This window comes from Centruroides sculpturatus, unplaced genomic scaffold, assembly GCF_000671375.1.
Source record: "Centruroides sculpturatus isolate CEXI.00-Female unplaced genomic scaffold, Cexi_2.0 scaffold284, whole genome shotgun sequence".
Classification (NCBI taxonomy): Eukaryota; Metazoa; Arthropoda; class Arachnida; order Scorpiones; family Buthidae; genus Centruroides; species Centruroides sculpturatus.
This window is the reverse complement of record NW_019384469.1, coordinates 277,841-289,013: the sequence shown is the minus strand read 5'-3', so window position 1 is coordinate 289,013 and position 11,173 is coordinate 277,841. Positions and strand designations below refer to the sequence as shown.

General features: G+C 28.2%; 1 protein-coding gene across 1 annotated transcript in view; it reads right to left on the bottom strand.

Annotated features, from left to right (window-relative positions):
- Positions 1-11,173, bottom strand: part of LOC111621113 (platelet-activating factor acetylhydrolase IB subunit gamma-like) — a 47,574-nt gene that overhangs the window by 19,408 nt on the left and 16,993 nt on the right. The window contains exons 2-3 of the mRNA XM_023363180.1: positions 3,817-3,906; positions 2,579-2,695 (exon numbers count right to left, since the gene is read on the bottom strand). Of these exons, the coding sequence (XP_023218948.1) occupies positions 2,579-2,695; positions 3,817-3,906 (207 nt within the window). The remainder of the gene's footprint in view (positions 1-2,578; positions 2,696-3,816; positions 3,907-11,173) is intronic.

Genomic DNA, 11,173 nt, shown 5'->3' with positions numbered 1-11,173 from the left:
GATTAAATTTGTCAAATTAAACTGTTTATGATTACTTGAAACAAATTGGTTTCGTTTCAAAGCTTGATACATGGGTTCCACATGTTCTTAAAGAGAGATGCTCTTTTTGGTGGAATTTTAAGGAAATTTTTTTTGGAGCTTTTACCAGACAATTTAACAATTGATTCGAAAGTGTACTACGAGTAAACAAATTGAGTAATATTATCAAACAGAAAAGGCAGCCAAAATTGATCAACAAAACAGGTGTAGTGTTTTACCATGATAATGTCAAATTTCACACAAGTTTGGTAACTCGTCAGAAACTGTTATAACTTAGATGGGACGTGCTCATCAGTCATATTCTTCAGATCCAGCACACTCAGATTGTTACTTGTTCCGGTCTATACAAATTTTTTTTAACTGTAAGACATTTACTTGAAATGACAATGTCAAAAATCATTCGGATCAGTTTTTTGTAAGCAACAAGCAACTTTTATGAATGTGAAATCATGCTACTACCAGAAACGATGACAACAGATATTTGACCAAAATGGTCAATATATAATTCAATAAAATATTTATTTATTATAAAAAATATTGTTTTTTTTTTCTCACGGAAAAAAAACGAAATTACTTTCCAAACAACCCAATAATCTTAAATTACATATGTAAAATATGCAATACATTAAAATATTTAAATACATTAGAATCTGCTTAATGTAATCAGTTTCACTATATTTATCCTTATTCTTCAGTTAAACAGGCTTTTTTTATAATCTTGCACTCATTCAGTTTAAAATATAATTTTATATACACAATTTCTTGCTCACAAATTTCATTCTATTTAATAACAAAATAATTCACAGTCAGAAAACCTTTAAAAACAGCAAAAAGAATTTAATTATAAACATTTTGGTCACTTTTAAGGACTATCTTCAGGTAGAATACAAAACTGAACTTAGCACAAATGGAATATAACAAATAAACTTCAGAGCATAGAACGCCAGTTGGTTTAAATTAAAAATTAAAATAATAGAATAAAATTACATATAAATACATAGATAAATGATGAAAAAATAAATGTAAATAAAAATTGAAAATAAAATTAAATATGTGGATAAATGATGAAAAATAAGGAAAATTATTGTTGTTTTTAAAGATTTCATGTGTGTCTGAATTTCCATATTTGCAGTTTCTATTTTTAACAAAAGAAAAATGTTTTAAAATGATTTATGATTTAAAAGGGTTCTGAATAACAACACTTTAAAATACTTAGTGTACCCAAAAGTTGAAAATGTTTTTATAAATACTCAGAATCACATCAAGGATGAGGATGTGCAAATTGACAGGCAAACAAGAATTTATTGTATATTTTTTATGTAATTAAATGTAATTTGTGATTAATGGTATCAAAAATTAAGAGAGATATTGAGGCATACCAAAATATTTTGAATTATTCTACTATTTTAACACTAAAATGAAATACCACCAAAAGAGTATGATAACTGTATTATGAATTTAATAAATATCTATGACATTGATGTTATTATTATCAAGAAAGAATCAACAATTTACAAAAAAAAATAACAGAAAATTTAGATTCTCCTTGTACAAAGTGATCCAAGGAAGACTAATTTCTACCTTTCCTACTGTGAACATAATTTTAAAAATATATTTGTCAATTCTTGTTTCCAACACATTAGCAGAGTGATTGTTCAATGTCCTTAAAAGAATTAAAAATGATATTAGAAATTCAATTAGACAAGAAAAATTATGTAACTTGATAATATTATACATCAAGAATGACATTTCAAACAGGATTAATCACAATGAACTGACTAACAATTTCTCAGCTCAGAAAGCACAAAAAGTGAAGATGTAATAAATTTTGTTTATTCATTCCTATAATGTCTTAAAATTTTTCTTTAAATTTTCATTGTAATTGCAAATTTTTAAAAAATTTGTTGTTTTGTTAATATTTTTTTTTAAATTTATAAAAGTGCTTTTTTTTATGTTGTATTAAATGGCTATGGTTCATAAGTACAGTACATAGTATTCTAATTCTTGTTTAATTAATCTACTTTATTATTTGTTTAATTAATCTACTTTATTAATAAAAGTATTAATTCAATCATATTATTTATGAATTTTTCTTGTAGATTACATTTAATTGTTCATAAATGTCATATATCTAATTCTGTTTTGTTTTTAAAGAAACTTTATCTAAAATTGTCTATTTTTTTCTTTTGTTTGGGCAGTTTTCAATTTAAAAGAATACTGGGAATTTTCCAAACATTTTTCCAAAGAAAAATGTCTGAAGTCAAAATATATAGGGTCTCCTATTCAAATTTGTCTGGGTCCCATAAAGCAATAACACACCACTAATATTTTGGTAATTTGATTTACTTTTTTATAATAATTATATAACAATAACTTTAGAATAATTATAATAATTAAAAGATAGAGATTATTCAGTTTGTTTCAATTTTATTTGTATATTAGTAGGAAAATTTTAAAATATTATATTAATAAATAATATTTACCCAATTATCAATTAATTTAGAATTAATATCTAATTTAACATTAAATCTCAACTGACCTTTGGATTAAGTGTATCAATTTCTCCATTTTCTATTCTCCACAAAACATGTTGAGTTTGATCTTCAGCAATTCCAAAATTTAAGCAATGCATTCCAATAAAAAGTTTCTCCCACATCTACAAGATAAAATAATTTTGTATCATTGAATTTAAAAATAAATATATAATTACAAAATGTTTTAAGTTACACAACAAAGTGGATAATTTAGAATATCTTATATTCATTGTATTATGTTTATTTTTAAAGCAATATAATACATTAAAAGTATTCAATGAATGGTTAAATTCATTCACTAAGTTCATGGATGATCATTTAATGAGCATATCTACAGGAAATGCAACAGTATTATCTAACAACACTTGGCTTAGTGACAGTCAAATCAGAGGAATATACTTGTATAGTAAGTAATAATTGATTTAAACATTTTCAAACACCAACAATCCCTCAACAAATAGTTAGTGTTTAAGTTTAAACCTGAAGAAGAGGTATAAACTACCTTAAAAACATTAGTTTTGTTAGTTTGTGCTGGATATCTGAAAAAGTTGTGTTAATCATTCTTTAAATACATCCAATTGGTAATTTTTTCATTAAGTATTCATCTTATTTAAGTAACAAATTAATATTTAGAATCTAATACTTTATTTTCAAAAATTATAAAATAAAATAATGGTTAAGGATAATACATATAATCTAAAAATACATAATACAGTAAAACCTGTCTAAAACAGACCCTGTATAAAAAGGAAGACTGTCTAAATGAAAAATAAACCTTGGACAAAACATTTACTGTGTAAAATACCATCATAATGTGGAAGCCTGTCCAATATGAGAATGAAATACTTAGCAAACCAAGTGTATAACATAAATCTCAGTAAAGTGGAATTTTTGGAGTAACAGCAATTAAATTCTAAATCAGAATTGCTGATGTAATTTGCAGGATCAAATTATAGCTGACTTCTTAGTGATGAGAGCTATGTTCTATCTTTTTTATCTGTTAAGATTGTATTTGCAATGTTTGGAAAATAGCCATGACAATAAAATACAATTTTGTTTGTTACAACTGCTTTCCAAGAACATAACCCTCTATTAAAATAAAAAATATATAAAAAAGCTGTCAAAATTTAAAATTTAAATTATTTTAAAAATTATAACTAATTTATTTATTTACTTTTAGTATTTTATTATAATATTAAGCTAAAAAATTAAATACTAATTAGTGTTAAATAATTTGACTCACATCAGTATGAGCTATCATAGAAACAGTAAAATCTCCAATGAAAAGCACATCAGGTTCTTGTTCAGTTGATTCAATTAGGAAACGCTTATGCTAAAATTGAAAATAAAAAAATGATTTATTATAATGAAAAATAATATTAAATAACTTCAAAATGAACAAAATATTAAATATAAATCAAGAACAGTCTGTGTCATTTGATAGGTATGTCAATTATCATTGGTTACGATTTTCTGTACAGCAGACACATTTTTTGAGACTACTGCTGATACAGGCCTACTTATATGATTTTCATCATATAGATAGCTGTAACCCCTGTGGAATTTTGCAAACCATCTAAATACTGTGGTTCAAGATGGTGTTTTGTTGCAAAAAGCCAATTGTAGATGATCCAGGCATTGTTTTCAAGTTAACCTGACTTTAAAATTATAAAAAATCATTGCTTAATAATGGTATTGTATTAACTCTATGATACTGCAAGTTTCACTTTCTGTTCTATCAGTTATATAACAAGTGCTGCAATCAGCCATTTCCAGAGTCGGTAGATTATCTGGTCTTTCGACTACCTAGCTTCGCTACTTCACTACTAAAATCAACTAGAAACAAATGTTACCACCAGGAACACTGCAATCACTACAAGAGCGTGAGATCGAATCACAGTGAGGTTGAATGTTTTTTTTATTGAAAGGTATATAACCTTTAAGTTCGATTTCATAATTTTTTATATGAATTTTATTATAAGAATGAAAAAGTTTTTATTTAGACTCCAAAACCAGGTTTATAGATAAATAAATGACAATGAACAAAATTGACATATATCCAATTATTAAATTGTGCTATTATTGCTATTATATCAATTTATTATATACTAGCTTACCCGTCACACATTGCTGCGATCTCAGAAGAAACGAAATTCAAGCAAACTCATTATGATAACATTAAATTTACATTTTATCATTTTTATTGAAACTTATTATTATTATTAATTTTCATCGGGAAAACATTTCAAAGTGTTGTTTCAATTCTATTTATTTATTGGAGTGCTTGTGGATACACGATATTTTTTGTTTTTCCGTCTGGTGNCTATTTCCCAAGCTGAAAATGCCGCTAAAAGGAACCGATTTTAGTCGAGAGAAGACATCGCGCGGAATGCGACAGACCGGCTGATGGCCATTCCAAAAGATGTGTTCCAGCAGTGTTTCCAGCAATGGCGGGAACGCTGGGAGAAGTGTATACACTACCAAGGAGACTACTTTGAAGGGGATTAGGGTTTTGTACCTCAAAATCAATAAATGTATTTTTGCCGACCAAAGGTCCAATACTTTTTGAACAGTCCTCGTATATCTAAATCTATATATGCTAATAATTTACAAAATTAGTTATTACAATTGAACTTGGTTAATTCAAATTTTTGGATAATTCAAATTCTACAAATTTCCCTTGAGTTTCCTAATAAATGTAATGTAAAAATTACTTGTTTAATTTTTTCCCCCTAATTTTTGGATAATTTGAAGCAGAAATATCCTATTTTGAAAATTAATAGAGTTTGAAAATTCAAAGCTGGAGTAGCTTAGTTCATACTGAGCAAATAGCAAAAGTGAAACATGAATGTGAAACTGGTTCAGACTGCAAAAAGCTAAAAACAATTGCAAATTTTGAGATCAGTAAAAACAAAGCATTTTCGACATTCTCTTTTTAATCACTGTTGCATATTTGTTACAAAAAATAAAAAATATGTTAAAAAGAAAAGAGGTTGAGTGAAAAATATGTTTAAAAAATGCAAGAGTATCATGCTAATTTTGACATTTGCTCAGTTATGTGATTTTGTAACCATCTTAAAAAACTGTTAGAAACACCCAACAGCAAATGGCACTGTGATAAATGATAAATTTTTTTTTTTAGTGAAAAAGTTCAACAATTTCAAATTTCTGAGCAATTTGCAAAATGGTAGAATTCACTAGAAACAAAGTCATATTGACATGTTATTCACTGTTTTTTCATTTTCACCAGCAATTCGCCCTCAGTGTGAATTAAACTTAACAAGAAAATATGACAACCAAACTAATTACAGTGGGTGATCAGTTAACAAACATAATCTGTTCCAAGACTTTGTTCGCTATCCAAATTGTTCATTAACCAATTATCGATTTACAATAGGTTTTATGAGAATTTGATTAATTTGTTCTGGAGACCCCAGGAAATAAAAAATATATACTTTCTTACTATGTTTATTTATATGTAATAATAAAAATACATATACACAGTCTTGCATTTTTATTACTCATGTTTTTTTCTATTTGTGGGTGTTAAAGAATCTGTCTAATGTCGATTACTTTTCTCTCTTCTTCAGGATTTTTCAGAATTAATTAATAGCATTGTAATTGTAGAGATCTCCAAGCCTATTAACCTCAACCTAGTTTGGATGCCATTTTAAGACCGTCGTTCTGACATCCTCCCACTTCGTCAAAAAAAATGTTTAATAACAGATAGACATTAATACTTTTTTTCAGAAGAAAATATATCTTGCCGTTTCTTAGTGTTCTTCATTCAAGAGTTCTTGGCTTTCTTCTGTCAGATCCGTTTCAGGTTCCATTATGAACTATTCAATGTTCTTTATTTCTGAGATGTGATTTTTGTTACTCCTTTAGCTGCTTGAGTCTTTTTGATTATACAGTACCTTTCTTAGATAAAATTGAACTGTGGCCTACTGTAGACCTGTTCAAGCCATACTGCCCAGCAACATCAGACATTTTCTGCCCACTCTCTACCTTTGCTATTATACCTTTCGAAAATAAAAACTGACACAAAACTTAACAAGTGCCTACCTGACAGTCTTGCAAATACATAAAAGAATTGTTTCTGTCAGAAAAATAAAAAAACTGGAATACAAGGGAGAGTTTTGAAGTTCGGAGGAATACCATCCGATTAGTATATACCGGGTTGAGCATCGATGTCTCTCATGCTCCGAAAAGTTTCGAATTGTTGTCTGAAGACAAGAGAAGACCAATCGGTACGCATTATTTTACATTGCATCTTCCTGTGTTTGTTCTGTGAGGTGTTCATTATCTGAACATAAAAATCTTTCATGAAAGTGTTTGTTATCCAATTTGTTCATTAATCAATCACCCACTGTATATTTTATTGTTATTACTTAATAATTATCAATGAAATTGTTCAATTTGAATTTTGGAAAATTCAAACTATTTTGCATTTCTCTTGAACTTCAAATTAACCAACTTTGATTGTATTGTAAAAATATGAGGGGTGGCTTGTTTAAATTATTTGATTCACTAATTTAGATGATAGATAATGATTTCTTTATTTGCACTAACCACCAAGACCCAAGTAAACAAGAATTTTTACATTTGGAAAAATGTTTTATTTTCTATCGATTCAACTTTTTTTACAAGTTGCATTTCAGCCAATTACTAGTTTGGCCCTCCTCAGTTAACCAAAAATTAAAATTACAATTCTAAAATACATTTTTACTTCTTTTACAAAAATAACTATACTTAGAATTTAAAAGTTTCTGGATATTCACAAATTCAGCATTATTGTTTTTACTGTAGTGAATCAAATAAATCTATATTCTTTAACTGAAAAAATATTTAAAAATGCAAGTTATCCTTGCAAGAATCTATATATCAATAATAAATGCTTTAATGAACTGAAAATTTATGTTAATGCATTCAATGATTTAAATGTCAATGGCATTATAGTTCAATAGTTTAATTCATAATTTTTTTTATAAATTGTACAATGTTAATAGTATTTATATGTTTTTTGAGTATTTCAAATCACATTTATTGACAGGTGGGTTGCATGTATTGTGAAAGGCATTTACAGTAAAAAGCATTAATTAAAATATTTAATGTGTGTCTGTTCAGTTTGTTTGTTTAAACTGATTGCATAATTTTAAGACATTAAAGAATTCTGATTTTACTTTAGTCAATGTAGTATGAGGAGAGCATAAAATATTGTAAAACAGACCAAAACATGTCATGATGGTTACATACAAAATTTTAAAAGCAGTTATGAATCTTTAGGCATGATAAGAATGTAATAATAAAAGAACTTGCAGAATGTTCATGAGTTTGCAAAATTGTGTGTATAAAAGTGATAATTTTTTGTTATCTAGATTTATTTGTTGATTTTACAATAATAAATATTCAAACATGAATAGTTGAATTGAAAAACACCTAACTTGATTTAATTAGAATACATATATTTGTTTTTATTGATTTTATGTGACAGCAGGCTGATAAGTTCTTGGCCAGGCCTTCTTAATAGTATATCTGAAGTAAATGGATGATGTGACACAGAATAAATCTTGATAATAACTTTTGTGAAAATTAACAGGTGTCACACCATTTTGCTGGACACTGCAAAGATAAAAATAGCAGAAAGCAATGTGTGATTTGACAGTTCACACACACTGTTCAAAGAATCATGACCAAATAGAGAAAACTGAAGTTTGAAAGAATCAACATCACCTTATTCTCCTGATTTAAGTCCCTTGGATTATGATCTTTTCCCTTATCTGAATAAACATCTGAAAGGAAAACACACATTCTACAAAGAAATTATGGGAAAACCAGTTTTAAATCTTTTTAATTTGATAGAAACTTTGGAACACCCCTGTAGGGAGTGCATCAAAATAAAAGAAAAATATATTGAATAATAAGTAGTGTACATCATGTATACTTGCTTGCTTCTGTTAGCCCAAAAATTTATCAACCTTCCACAAATATGTATTTATTAATTATTCCAAAAATTCAGTATGGATTTACAAAACAAAGAATAAGTTAAATTCATATACTTGTTGAATCATTAACAAAATTTTCATGATATTGAATTATTATTTCAAAAACTAACTGATATGATTTAGCTTTATATGGGGTTGTTCGGAAAGTAATTTCATTTTTTTTACCACTAGACGAATTAGTCGTATTTTTCCCGCCATTTTCATTCTAAACCATATTATCATTATATATTTTGACAGCTAGCATTTTAAGGCTTATTTGTAAAAAAATTTTGTTTGATTTTGTGCAATTGTTTATTTTTTGTGTCTCATCAAATATGGAAGATCAAAAGCAACATTTTCGGCATATTTTGCTCTTTTATTACTGAAAAGGTAAGAATGCTGTTCAAGCAAGAAAAAAATTGTGTGACATGTATGGAGAAGATGTATTGACAGAACAACAGTGCCAAAACTGGTTTACAAAATTTCATTCTGGCAACTTCAATATTGAAGATGCACCACGTTCTGAATGGCCAGTTGAAGCCAATGAAAACAAAATAAAGGTACTGATTGAAGCAAACTGCCAAATAACAACACGTGAAATCACTAAGAGATTAAATTTGTCAAATTGAACTGTTTATGATTACTTGAAACAAATTGGTTTCGTTTCAAAGCTTGATACATGGGTTCCACATGTTCTTAAAGAGAGATGCTCTTTTTGGTGGAATTTTAAGGAAATTTTTTTTGGAGCTTTTACCAGACAATTTAACAATTGATTCGAAAGTGTACTACGAGTAAACAAATTGAGTAATATTATCAAACAGAAAAGGCAGCCAAAATTGATCAACAAAACAGATGTAGTGTTTTACCATGATAATGTCAAATTTCACAGAAGTTTGGTAACTCGTCAGAAACTATTATAACTTAGATGGGATGTGTTATCACACTAATCATGTTTACCAAATCGAGCACACTCAGATTGTTACTTGTTCCGGTCTATACAAATTTTTTTTAACTGTAAGACATTTACTTGAAATGACAATGTCAAAAATCATTCGGATCAGTTTTTTGTAAGCAACGATCACAACTTTTATGAATGTGAAATCATGCTACTACCAGAAACGATGACAACAGGTATTTGACCAAAATGGTTGATATATAATTCAATAAAATATTTTTTTTTTGTAACAAAAAGTTTGTTCGTTTTCCATGGAAAAAAACGAACTTACTTTCCAAACAACCCAATAATTCTCAAAAAAATGAGGGAAGGAGACAACNAAATCATATTAACGCTGAACTCAGTGCTTTTTTTTGGCGTGAGTTTTATTTATTTATCTATTTCTATAACTTCCCAAAGTTTCATGACAATCGGATAAATGGTGTGGTAATGCATGAAGGGCAGACACACACACACATTCATTTTTATATATATGTAGATGACACAAAGTTAACTTTATAAATTTCTATTGCTTCTAACCGTATAAAGCTAACTTTGCATCATCATGTATAAATTTTAAGAGGAAATGGTATTCATCATTATCCAAACAACATCAGGGTGAAGTCAACAATGTACTGTATCTTGAACCTGTTACCTGTATGAGTTGCAAGAAGGATATAGTACATCACAAACATTTTCGAACCAAACCAATTAAAGGATCAAATCAAAGGATAAAGTACATTATGAACGAAAAATTTGTGATGTACTTTATCCTCCTTGCAACTCACAGCAGTAACAGGTTCAAGGTACGTTGTTGGAAATGGTATTGACGAGGGCCTGGCAGGCAGGCTCTGCTCGATGAAATAGTTGTTGGTTGATGTGCAGGACAATACATGTGCAGCTTTAAGTTTATATTTATAATATCCAAATTGGTGGTTCAAATTATATTCCTTCAAAAACTATTATAAATTCACATTTGTTCCAAAGGATGTTCTGTCAAGTAACCATTCCATTGCACCCAAAGAAGAGCTAAGGAGTTAGAAAATGTTTGTGCACAGATCATTTTTTTTGTTTATGCATACCAGAAATTGGTTCTGGGTTTATTATTTAAAAAATACTGTTTTTTGTAATAAAAAAAGCACTTAACTTCTTTATCCAACTGTAAAGTCAACCATGACATAACACTGAAGAATTTGTTCAGGGCAGATAATCAAAAATTTGGTGACTTGTGTGGACATACAAAATATTTGAGAACAATGATAATACACACTTTAAATACCAGAACAAATTAAATGCAGCATTAAGAATACACCTAAATGCAAAACATATCATTAAAGCAATTAATACATATGTTGTCCCTGTACTCATTTATTCTGAGTTATTTATTGGACACACCCAAATCTTTAGCAACTCTGAAGGAAAATAACAAAAACACTTACCCAACACTACCACCACCACCCAAAATCATCCATAGAAAGACTTAACTCTTACTTGGAACGATCGTCATGGCCTAAGTAATGTAGTTAACTTCCACTACAGACAAATACTGACACTGGGAGTTTTTCCACAAAAAACATCAAGATTACATAAAGCTATAACTCTGGTAGACAGTAACAATACACCATTAACTTACAGACTGAGCACATGGACACAACTCAATATAAATAGCATAAATAGTCATT